Source organism: Gavialis gangeticus, unplaced genomic scaffold (assembly GCF_001723915.1).
Source record: "Gavialis gangeticus isolate Ggan-Ray unplaced genomic scaffold, GavGan_comp1, whole genome shotgun sequence".
Taxonomy (NCBI): Eukaryota; Metazoa; Chordata; order Crocodylia; family Gavialidae; genus Gavialis; species Gavialis gangeticus.
This window is the reverse complement of record NW_017729028.1, coordinates 21,747,621-21,759,978: the sequence shown is the minus strand read 5'-3', so window position 1 is coordinate 21,759,978 and position 12,358 is coordinate 21,747,621. Positions and strand designations below refer to the sequence as shown.

The 12,358-nt window shown below is 43.9% G+C and overlaps 1 protein-coding gene across 8 annotated transcripts in view; it reads left to right on the top strand.

Moving 5' to 3' along the window:
* Window positions 1-12,358, top strand: part of PUM2 (pumilio RNA binding family member 2) — a 141,708-nt gene that overhangs the window by 10,313 nt on the left and 119,037 nt on the right. For 6 of the 8 annotated variants that reach the window (XM_019520797.1, XM_019520795.1, XM_019520800.1 and 3 more), the window contains exon 2: window positions 2,399-2,783. The exons of 1 other annotated variant lie outside the window; for it this stretch is intronic. In XM_019520797.1, coding sequence (XP_019376342.1) covers window positions 2,412-2,783 — 372 coding nt within the window. In that variant the 5' untranslated portion in view covers window positions 2,399-2,411. The remainder of the gene's footprint in view (window positions 1-2,398; window positions 2,784-12,358) is intronic. One more of the 8 variants, XM_019520798.1, reaches the window with a different exon arrangement.

Genomic DNA, 12,358 nt, shown 5'->3' with positions numbered 1-12,358 from the left:
CCCCCCCCCCCCGCCCTTGCCCCTCCTCCCAGCAGCACCCGAGACCTGGCTGCCACCTGTGGGAGGTAGCAGCTTCTGCGGTGGAGTGGAATGCAGAGCCTGGCTTCCCCTCCCCCATGGGCAGCACGCTTGGAGCAGAGCCTGGGGAGGAGGGGGTCTGCCTACTATGGACTTGAGTGGGGGAGGGGCCAACTCCTCACCACTGTATGCACTGCTATGGACTTGAGTGGGGTTGGACATGGGGGGGCATGTGCCCCCAGATTTATCCACAGGGTGGGTGTCAGGGAACCTTGACAGCATCACTGCTAGCAGCCCCTCACTGCCATGAAGAGCGTCTGCCCCTTGCCCGTGTAGCAGTGCAGAGGGCCACCTCGCCATGGCGGTGCAGGGCTTGTGGCGTTGGAGCCTGGGCCTGGTCTGCTGTGCTGTGCCAGGTCCTGCCTGCTGGGCTGCAGAGGCCCACGCGGGAGGGCAGCAGGGAGGGAAGCCCCAACCCCACAGCTCAGCCATGTCAGCCATCATGGCAGTGAGGAGCTCCCAGCAGTGGTGGCATCAAGGTTCCCTGCCTGGCCCCACTCTGCCCTGCTGTGCCGGGTCTCACCCACTGGGCTGTGGAGGCCCCTAAGGGAAGCGCAGCAGGGTGGAGAGCCCACAGTAGGCAGCCCGCCCAGCTCCATGCACAAATCTGGGGTAGGGGTCCACCAATAGAGAATTTTGGGGCCAATACAGATGGCCAATTTTTTAATGAGCCATATCAGCTGATACTGATCCAGTTCCAATATGCAGCTGGGCAGCATGGAGAGCAGCGTCCAGCTGGTAGGTCTGTTGTGGGGGAAGGGGGTGAGGGGAAGGGGCGTAGGGAGGGACAGATATTGCTGCTCACGGCTCCTGACCCAGCCCCATGCCCTCCCTCACCTCTGGGGACTCAATCTGTCTCCCTCATCCCTTCCCCAACAGCAGACTTACCAGCTGCACCTGGCTGCTCTCCACCTTGCTGGCCTGTGCTCCTGGCCACCTGTGTGCATGTATGGTGCATTTGTTGGTAGTGTTATCAGCCACGTCAGCCAAAAAAAGCCGATTGCGGATGCAGTCAGTTTTCCTTATATTGGTGCCGATCTGATATGGAACAAATGTATCAGTGCACCTGTAATCTGCGGGGCACATGCCCCCCCAGGATAGTACACAGAGGTGGAGAGCAAGCTGCCCTGTCCCCCCAGATGAGCTGCCCATGACTCTGTGCCACTCCTCACCCAGGCCCTGTGGCTGTGCATTCCAGCCCCATGCATGGCGCTGGCTGGTCAGCAGCCCTGCCCAATTCCCTCCTCCCCTCACTGTGGGGGCCTCAATTCCTCCTCTTCCCCCCTACACCAGATGTACCTGAGGGAGCTGCTTTCCATGCTCCCTCAGGCCATCTGCACTTGTGCAGATGCACATACACATGGTGCCCCCTGCTTGACCGTCCTCCTCCTGCTCCCCTCAGCCCCTTGCGGGCTATAATTCTGCTGTGCCAGCCTACAAGGGGAAATCTACTGTTTCCCATTTTTCTGTACTTTAAATCCAGGTTTTTCTGTTAAATCTGTTCTTTACTGCATTTTTCTATGGCAAATAGAAAACCCAGATCCCTGCTGATGAGGAAATGGACAGAGGAGAAATGTAGCAATCAGAAGGTGGTAGAAAAGATCATTTTTACCACTTAAAAGATCTGGTCAGTAAAATACAAGCAAGTCCATTATTAATCTAGTATGTGGTCATCAGTAATATTTGTTTCTAGCCAAAAGTGAAATATTTAAAGAGACAGTTGGCACAGTGTTTTAGTCATCTTGAAATCTAGTGATCTTTAATGAAAATTTACAGCCACTCTGGTTGTGGAATTTCTTATTACTGAGAAACTGTATTAAAGTTTTACACACAGTTCAGCAAGGCTGTAAGAAGGCCCGTGGACTTTTTCATGTATAAGTGACATCAAGATTTAGAAGTTAGCTTGCTTTATTGCTTCTTGGAAGGACTTGTAGGCTGTGAAAAACGCAATTCATAACATCTTTATGTAATTTTTAGGGAATTTGTACATTTGCTGATCCTGTAAAAAGTCACTAAATCTAAATTCTAAAATTAAAGTTGATCAAGTTCAGCTACAAATATGAAGCTGACAATTGTATACTGAATTACAGCATATTAATTTATTGTCTCTTAGAATCTTGTGGTAATTTATACATTTATTTTAATGGCTTAGTTTGGCTTACTATTTTTGCTTAATTAGAAAGAAGCCTAAGCCAACATCTTTAACAGAAAGCACTGTTCTTATATAGTTTGGATTTTTTTTGAAATCCTAATTATAAGAACTACATATTTTAAAGACCTGTGGAAAGCTTTTTATGTTATCAAGACTTTTTCTTTTTAGGTTCCTGCGTGGAATGAGCATTCCTTGTGTCTTCCTAGGCATGAATGAAGTGGCCTGGCAGGAGACCAGAGGAATGATGCATGCGAACATTGGTCAGGAAGCCAGTGGGGTTGGAGTAGGGGTTGCCCCAGCTGGAACAGTAGTTGAAGCAACAGCAGGGCCAGGTCCTGGAGCATCAGGGCCCAATTCAGGTGGAAACAATCCTCACACCATCCCTGCAGCTGCAGAGTCAGGTGCTTCCAGTGTCCAGGTACCCCTCAGTGGACGGTCTCAGGATGATGCCACAGTTGGATATTTTTTCCAGAGGCAGGCTGGTCAGCAGTTGCGTGGCTTTTTCATCAAACACCACTGGCCCACAGGGGATAGCATTCATGTAGATCATTCGGTAGGTAGTTTGTTTTTCATTCAAACACTTCTCATGTTTCCTCTTGAATCCATATCTTTCAGAAAAATAAGTGAGTTAAGCCAATCTTTCTGTATCAAGGGTAGCTTCGTAGAATATGCTATTCCAAAATCTAAACCACTATGTTACTTTTGTTTAAGCATTTGCATTAGACTATATGTCAGTTTGTTATTGCTTTGGTAATTTTAAAACGTTAATAACGAACCGTAAGTTTTTGAACATTATGTATTTCAGTAAGTATTTAGTGTTACCTAAGAGCACTACAAATGATTAGATTACTAGATCAGAACTTAGTTGATAAACGATTTTTTTAGTTTAATAAAAGACCAAGTTATAATGGCTTTAAAATGAGAAGTAAGATGCATCTTGCACACAATTTTACTTGTTACACTTGTAGGTAAAAAAAGACTTGTATTATTGAGGCTAAACAAGTAAATAGTAGAACTTAATAAAGACTGCAGAGGTTTCTCTTATTTAAACTTGACTGTGTACAGTAGGGTATTAACTATTGCTTGTTGCAGATAATTTACCATGGTATTTTAGTTTGTGAGCTTCTAACAGGTCAACCTGTGCAGCTTTCTTATTTCTTTGGTTAAAAAAGAATACGTTTGCATTTTAGAGAGCAGAATCTTTTCCTCACTAACTGCATAATGTCACTGACTTTGATTAATCAACAATTTAGCATACTTTCCTAAACCAAATGGTTGTAGAAAATACTCCAAAGCAATGTAGTAAAATACAGGAAGTAAATGTAAATTCTGTTTCCCACTAACTTGGAAGATCTGTTATCATCATTATTTTTCCAATCTGCTTTCTGTCATTCTTTGTTAATTACTCTTATTTTTCTGTATTTGTTCCATTTTTTTATTTTTGCACCTTTTGCCTTCTCTAATATTAAGCTGCAGAGGAAAATTAAAAATCTTTTGCCCTTACCTGCTTTTTTACATTGTAGAAATGTGATGGTCAATAAATTGTAGGTTAAGCCTTGCAGGGGCATCTTAGAGTTGATATCAAATAATGAACAGCTGGATGTTGTTCTTGGATCGATTTTTGTTACAATTTTTCAGGGAGGATGTTTTATGTGTAGGTTTAAACTATTCAAAGACAAGTAACTGATAAGTAAAGTTCACATCTCTTCTCCCTGCAGTGGAGATCAGAAAGAGCTGCAAAAGAGATTACATCTCAGTACAGTAGTTACTTTAGGTTTATTAGAATATTCTTGTGTTGAGGAACAGAGGAAGGTAAATGTCAAGTACCTAATGTACTTAAAAACATATTCACAGGGAACAGAAGACTTACTTGAACAGTTTTATGCATCATTAAAACCCAGGAAAGGAGAAACTTACTTCATTTTTTCTGTTCATCTTTACATGGAAACTGCATTCTTCAAATCTTAATTACTATGAGCAATGTCTCCACTATATCCAGCTCTTTTTTTTAAGCTGCTTTCTGTTCGCTTTAGCAATTTAGAAACATGAAAAATTACTTTGAAACTCCAGATCAGTAGACTTCCCTAGTTCTGTTGTGTGTGCTGTAAGAGTTTCACGATGTTCTGTCAGCCCCATCGCGCACAGAACAAGCAGTTTAGGGTTCTCTGGAGAGAAAATGCCTGAGTAATTTCGATCTCTTTGCAAAAAGTCAAGTACTCAAATATACGAGTACTAGATCTGTGGAAGATTTAAAATAAAAAAGATGCTGAAAGGACTTTAGGCTAGATTGCATTTTGTTTGACATGCATAGGGTAGAGAAGAAATAAGAATGTTGGCCCAGTATATGAAAGGTTTTTCATATGTTTCATATGTTTTGACTTCTTTAGAAAGAGGGGTTGCAAGTGATGCTAGGAAGAATAAATTTTACTACACTCAGTAAACAAATGAGAAGTGCACAGTGTAGTCAAAAAGGTTCTTGATTTCAGAAGTTGCTGGAGCGGCCCAGAACTTCTGGAGAAAATGAATTGGTCTTGCAGTTACGCTGAGCCTAGATTAGAAATTGAAATCCTTGTATTCAGCATAGATTACTTAAATCGGCTCTCATTGAGTCATAGAATGTGTGTATATTTCAAAACAAAGAAACAAAAAAGGGGAAAAAATAAGCAAGAAGGGAAGAGAATAGCATAGACACAAATGGTAGAATTTAAGTTCCAACAAGGTTTGAATAGGTTTTATAGTTTCATATTTGTCAGAGTTGGAAGGGACCTCAGTAGATCGTAGAGTCTGACCCCCTGCCCTGGTCAGGAAAGAGCTGGGGTCATATGACCCCATCCAGGTGCTTGTTCAGTCTCCTCTTAAAGACCCCCAAGGTAGGGGAGAGCACCACCTCCCTTGAAAGCCTGTTCTGGATTCTGGCAACCCTTACCGTAAAAAAGTTCTTTCTGATGTCCAACTTAAATCTGCTCTCTGTCAGTTTGTGGCTGTTGTTCCTGGTTATTCAAAGGGGTGTCCTGGTAAACAGAGCATCTCTTATTTGTTGCACCCCCCTTCCCTCCCCCCCCAAAGAATTTGTAACTGGCCACAAGATCCCCTCTCATCCTTCTCGTGTGGAGGCTGAAGAGATCCAGGTCCCTCAGTCTCTGCTTGTAGGGCCTTATCTGTAGGCCCCTAACCATATGAGTGGCCTTCCTCTGGATCCTCTCAAGGTTATTCACTTCCCTCTTAAAGTGAGGTGCCCAGAGCTGGACGCAGTACTCCAACTGCAGCCTGACCAGTGCCTCATGGGGGGAAGTATTACCTCCCTGGACCTGGTAGTGATACACCTGCTAATGCATGATAGAGTGTGGTTAGCTTTACTGATTACTTTGTCACGTCGACGGCTCGTATTCATCTTTGGGTAGATGTGGTATCTTTTATTAGACCAACTAAATAACTGGAAAAAATTGTTCTTTGAAAGCTTTCTGGCACAAACACCCTTCTTCAGGCATAGGGAGAGTCTGCTGGTGAATTGTGTGCTCTCCTGGGTAGAATAGAAGCCAAAATGCAGGTCTGTGAAAATGCAGATGTGTGGCAGTGAGGATCAGAGTGGAAGACAATAGGTATGAAGCGTATTTGGATTTGTGTGTCATAGTCAGAGAATTGTAGATGTTCAGTCCTCTGGGAATGATGTTGTGTTTCTTACATAGGCTTAGAAAATATGTCTCACACAACCTTTGCACCTATTGTTTTCCACCCCTCTGATCCTCAGTGCCACACGTTTTCATTTGCACAGATCCGTATTTTGGCTCGCTCTCTCTCTTTTTCTGTGTTTGTCTCTCTCTGTCTGTCAATAGGTACATGATGAAATCTTGGAAGTTACAAACTACTTGGCTTTTAGCATCGTGAAAGCTAGTTGAAATAGTTTAAAAAATGAAATCAGAAACCCACATATTGGCATGAGATAGTTGGGACAGAAATTCTGTAAAGGATTATTTTTCTCTTCAATTTATTAGAATTCTTTGACTCATCAAAAACGCTCTTTATGCTGGCTATTTTCCTTTTTCAGCATGAAAATTGCTAAGGAGACTCAGGAGTTATTGAGGGAAATGGGAGAAAGTGAAGTGTTGGCAGAATAGAAGCAACCTAAGACAGTTAAAATAAATACAGTGGAACCTGGACACTTTGACTTAGGTTCCTTCCAGCAGTTTTCAATCTTTTGCACCTTAGGTCCCACCAACCATTTTGTCAAAAAACCCTGGTCCCACCATGATAAAAATAAAACCCCACATATTGAACAAATCCTGTCAAAATTGCATTGTTCAAGATACCTGTTAGTTCATCTATTTAAAGTGCAAACAACTTTGATTTTTTCAATCGGGCAATGAGTTCAAGTCCTGCCTACAAGACCTTTGCATCCCATCAGTGGAACGTATCCCACTGAGTGAGAAACTTGCCTTATCCTGTTGCAAAAATCAGGGTTTGTGAAGTAAGGGTGGGAGGAGTTATACACAGCTGAAATAAACAGTGTGTTTGGGCTGCTGATGTGCTCCAACTGTTTGCTGTGTCTTTTATTTCAAAGGGTGATGCTTCTTATGAGATTATGTAGGACCACTGATGAGCTCAGAGCAGAGAAACAGTACCCTTTGAAGTAAAAGCTGCAACAAAGAGCTGAACAGTTCCTCCTTTATTCACCTTGGGCTAACAAATGAAGTAGTGTGTGACCACCCAGATCTGAATTATCTAGGTTGCCCTATAATAAAACTTGAGTAATTTGTGTTATAATCTAATGTGATTAAGATTAAATAGGTGTCCTAGAGTTCTATAGTAGAGTTGATTTTAATGTCTTCAAAAGCAGTGTGAACAGCGGAGTGGAAAAGCTTGCAAATCAGTTAGCTAAGACTAAAAATGGATGCGAAGGACTTTAGAGAATGGTCAGCATGTGTCAAATAGGAAAACCCTTATTGATAAATGGAAAGTAGTTGACAAATCTGTAAATCTGTGAAATCATTATGACCTGAATCACTTTGGCAACAAATTTTGACCTATTTACTGTGTAAGTGCCTCAACATATAAAGAAATATGGGAGTAAAATTACCAAAAAACATGCCATTTATATAAATTGACAGCTTCTCTTATTTATAATTATGTTCAGCCATAGTTGTTTCATATGGTGATATATCTAGCTGCTATAGGATGAAAGCATACATGTCAAATTACTGGATACATGGAAAAGCTCCCATTTGAGGATCAATTGGACTACTTAGTCAAGATGGAAGAAGTTAAAGCTGTACAGAATAACAAATATGAAGCAGAAAGGGGGCAAGAGCACCTATTCATATAATACTAGGGCCAATGGGACTGACTAAATTAGAAAGGCAGTGCATTTAAATGTAAGGAAAAGGCATGTTTAACACACAATTGTTTGTCGCAAGGCATGGCTAGAAACAAGAGCGTAATATAATTCAGCGGAACATCCACCACTAAATACGATCAGAAATAATTTACAGATGCAGACTCTCATTCTTCAGAGCATAAGCTTGTCCCGACTGACAGAATTAGGTAGCAGCTTCCCTTCCTTAAATATACAACTGTCCATCATAGGGTTTTTTGCACCTTAGCTGAAACGTTGGCTGTGGGACAAAACTAATGTCTGTTCTAACACTGGAGTAGTGGTCTGTTCTGTTATGATAATGTATGACTTTCAGTCCTGAAGAAGTCTGTAGAATTGCAGATGATGATTCAGTTGTTAGAGGAAGGCATCTGTCCTCTGTGGCATCATCCCTTCCTTAATTCCTTAGGGTAAGTAGGTTATGACTGTTCATCATTGACTGAAGCTGGTTCTGTCTGTAGCTTGTGGAGCCTTGTAGGACCTGAGAATTCAGTGCCCAGCACTTGGGCAGTAGCAGTGTCCACTGCTGGAAGTAAGGCTACTTTAGAGGCTGAGGTGGGCTTTTTGGGAGGGAACTGCTTCAGTGGAAGTTCAAGACATGTTTTCAGGAGTCTCTAGGTGCAGCAGAAGGCAGTGCTTATAGGTTAGGAATGCCAGGGAAATAGTGCAATTAAAGTGAGACATCAGTAATCTCCAACGCTTATGAATAGTGGCGTTTTAAGCAAGGTCTTAACCAGGTTCCAGTTGGAGTATTTTGTCTCATTTTGAGCACTTTGCTTCTGTTGAAGTTTATAGCCTTTTGGCAAGGTACAGAGAACAGCAGCCAAATAATGAGAAATTGGGGGATTTAGCTAAGTTGTCTGAAAAGCTTACTCCTATGTTGTGGAGAAGAAGCTGCTAGTAGATCTGTTGCACAGTCCCTGTACTTCAAGAGCATATCAAAGACTTGATTACATAGGGAGCTGTTTTAATCATGCTGTGACAGGAAAATGCCTAGGTGTTGTCAGATTTTAAGAAAAAGAAAAGGAGAAAAAAGCAACAATGACTATTCCTGGATATTGATGGACATGGTCATCAGTGGCAGCCCCACAACTCCACACTGCCATCCAAACGTAGCCTCTCCACTTTTGCATGCCTCCAGACCCACACAGCTTCCCAGATGTAGCCTTGCGCTGCTATACACTCCCTGCTCCATGTTGCCACATGCCTCTCTCTAGCTATGCACTGAAGCCTGGCCAGAGCTCCATGTTGCCACCTGGCCTCAGACCCACACTGCTGCCCAAAAACATCTCTGCTGTTACCTGGCCCTGTACTGCTGTCCAAATCCAGTCCTGTTGCTGGCCCTACAGATCCAGCCTGGGAAGAGTCCTTGCAGTCTGGACTTGACTCAGGGCCTGGCATGAGTTTTCCCCCCTTGTTATAAATAAACGCACACCTTTCTGCACCAAATTAAAAGAGTTTTCTGGACAATGGTGATAATTTGAATTTTGAAATAATACCTAATGCTTAAAGGTTTTCTTGTTCGAGTATAATAATGTGTCGACACCCACACAGTCAATTGGGTCACCAGCTGGCTGGAGGGCCGCACCCAGAGAGTGGTGGTGGATGGGTCATTTTCGACTTGGAGGGATGTGGGCAGTGGGGTTCCCCAGGGCTCGGTCCTCGGGCCCGCATGGTTCAACATCTTCATCAGTGACTTGGACGAGGGGGTAAAAAGCACCTTGTTCAAATTTGCTGATAACACTAAGATGTGGGGGATGTGGGCACACTAGAAGGGAGGAATAGGCTGCAATTGGACCTAGACAGGTTACAGGGGTGGGCGGATGAGAATAGGATGGGATTCAACACTGACAAGTGCAAAGTCATGCACCTGGGGAGGAAGAACCAGGCCCATACCTACAGGCTGGGGAACTCCCTTCTCGTCAGTACAGAGGCAGAAAAGGATCTTGGAGTCATCATTGACTCCAAGATGAACATGGGCCGGCAGTGTGGGGATGCAGTCGGGAAGACCAATCGTACCTTGTCATGCATCCACAGATGCATCTCAAGCAGGTCCAAGGAGGTGATCCTTCCTCTCTGTGCGGCACTGGTCAGGCTGCAGTTGGAGCTAGTGGGACACTGGGAAAGTGAAGCAGGTCCCTGGTAGCAGCAGTAGCAGTAGCAGTCCTGCCCAGAAGCTGCGTGCTGGCTGGGCCGTTCTGCCCACAAGGGTGGGAGTGAAGTGCAATAAGGTATGTTGCGGGGGGGGGTGTATACCTGGGCACCTTGCTCTCGCCCTCGTGCGTGGAATGGCTGGGTGGGGCACAATTCGTTGGTGGACGCCGTGGGCTGAATGAAAGTGCCTAGTGGCCTGGGTTCTGGCCCGCAGGCCATATTTTGCCCTTCCCTGGTCTGTTTGCGTCTGTGCTCCCTTGTTTCTGTTCCAGTGAAGAAAAATACGATTTTTGAGGTCTGGTTTTAGTGTGAAAAGGTCTGTATAGTATGCAAATCTTTTTTTTTTTTTTTGGTCTTAACACATGGATTAGGAAACTTTTTTTACTGCAAGTCTCCTAGAGTTTTCCAAGTTTTGGTAAGTTATGAGAACTGGAGGCAAATTTAAGAAAATTTTAAAATATATTTTCCTGTTGAGTGTGCTTAAAAGACTGAATTCAATGTTCTGTCTTTTTTTTGGTTCCCTTTCCCAGTGAAGTCTGGGAAGCCATTGCTGTCTCATGCTGAAATCATCTGTCCAACATCCACATTCAGAAGGAGTTACAATAAACAGCTCAGTCAAGACTGGACTTTTGTTTTAATATATTTTTTGTTTAACTTATAACTCTTCTTGAATGGAGAGAAAGGAATTAGGGGGGTAGCAGCAGCAGCTTAACTTGCTTTTTAAAATTAATATAAAAAGGAAATCAAAGTTTGGTCTGGCGTGTAGTGGGGGTAGTAGCATTATTTTTGGTTTGGTTTTTAAGTTTGGAAACTGTACCAGGTACAGCTTGTGACAGCTTGTTTGTTAAATAGAGCTCCTCACCAGAAGAAGCTCATTATGTTGGTGCTTAATTTGCAGTAACTGCCCATTGGTTTCCTAGCAGAGTTAAGGTGGTTAGAGATTGGTGCCTAAAAACTATGGGCTTTTCTACATCACTTCCATTCTAATCCAAGATTACTGTCATGTGGCATACCCCACTTATTTACCTCTGGTCTGTGTGCCAAATCCCAGAAATGAGGCAGTGTAGCCAATTAAGAGAGCCCTTGGGCATGTGCCAGTGAGCACATCCAAGGCTGTCTTAGTTATTCTGGCCACATACTTGGGTACGCTCCAAGGGAGTCACAAAGCCTCAGTAGCAGCAGAAGTGGTTGGGGGAGGGTTTCTTCATGAGCCATCACAGAGGCAGCATAACTGTGCCCTAAATAACTCTTAGGACCTACTTACGTCATACATTATCTTATTACTTATTTCTACTGCTTCTGCTCCCACAGCCCTGTCAGTTGTGGCACTTAAGTTGGATTTCCTTTCATTCAAGAGCTAGCTCCTGTTTCACCCTTCTTCCTTGGTTTGAAACAAGATGAAACTGGGCATAATGTAAAGTGGGGATGGTCAGCCTGTGTAATATGCATACCACAAGTGGTCCAGTCAGCTGCTGTATGTCACTGGAGCCGGGGCGGGGGGGCTAGGGCTAGGATGCTACTGCTGAGAGGAGGGGTCAGCTGTCACTGCTAAGAGCCAGATTAATGCTTCCCTGCCTCTTCAACCACTGCAGAATTTAGGCCTTTGGATCTTCACTCGCCTTATAAATCTACAGTGGTTATAAGTCCAGGCAAGGGTTAGTCTGGCTTTTGGGGGTGACATTCTTCATAGCATCAACCTGCCCCCACTCCATGCAGCTGCAAGAGGGGAGAGGCTTAAGCACCCCTACCTCCTTTCTGTCACCCCAGGGCCAAACAACTGTGTCACAATGGTGTTGTTTTAGAAATTATAATAGTTGGGCTGGGCCAGATGTCCAAGGCTAAGCCTGTTGGTAGTTGGGACTTATTCATACTAAACAGTCTGCTTTCTTTTGCAACTGTTTTCAGGGCAATGGAGGAAGCTTACTAGATTAAACTAATCCACTTTTCAGAAGTACTTCTGTTTGACTTGATGGATGAAAGTAGAAAATACATACACCATAACTTTTAAACTAAATTATAACAAACAAGCTAACTAAAGAGCAGTCAGGATGCCATGATACCCTAGGTTTGATGAGATCCTCTTAAGGGTGATATGAAGTGTGACACAATATTAGCACTGTTAGGCGTGCAGACACCTATACATAGGGTCATCATATTATTGTTAAAGAATCTGGCACATGATCATATGTACCGTGCCACTCTGCCTCCTCTGTGAGGGGAGTGAGGACTGCCTGCAGGGAAATGGGGTGAGTGGGGCCAGGAAAGCAGGAAGCTGGGGCTCTGCTGGAGGAGGAGTAGGGCTCAGTGGAGGCTGCTGCCGAGCAGAGAGCAAGTTGACCTGTTCTGGGGAAAGTATGAGTGCAGCGTGTGTGTCTGTGTCTGCATGTGTGTGCGGCTGCTCCGGACCATCCAGGCTGCTGTATTGGCATGTGCGTGCACCGTGCCCTGTGCAGCTGCTTGACCACCATGTCCGCAAGAGGCTGAACCTGGGCAGCCTCCTCTAGCCTCCAACAGACCCCCTTTTATAGTCCCCCGCTTCTCAACCAGCTTCCTTCTCCTTTGTTTCCTTCCCTATGTATTTGAAAAAGGACTTTTTATTATCCTTG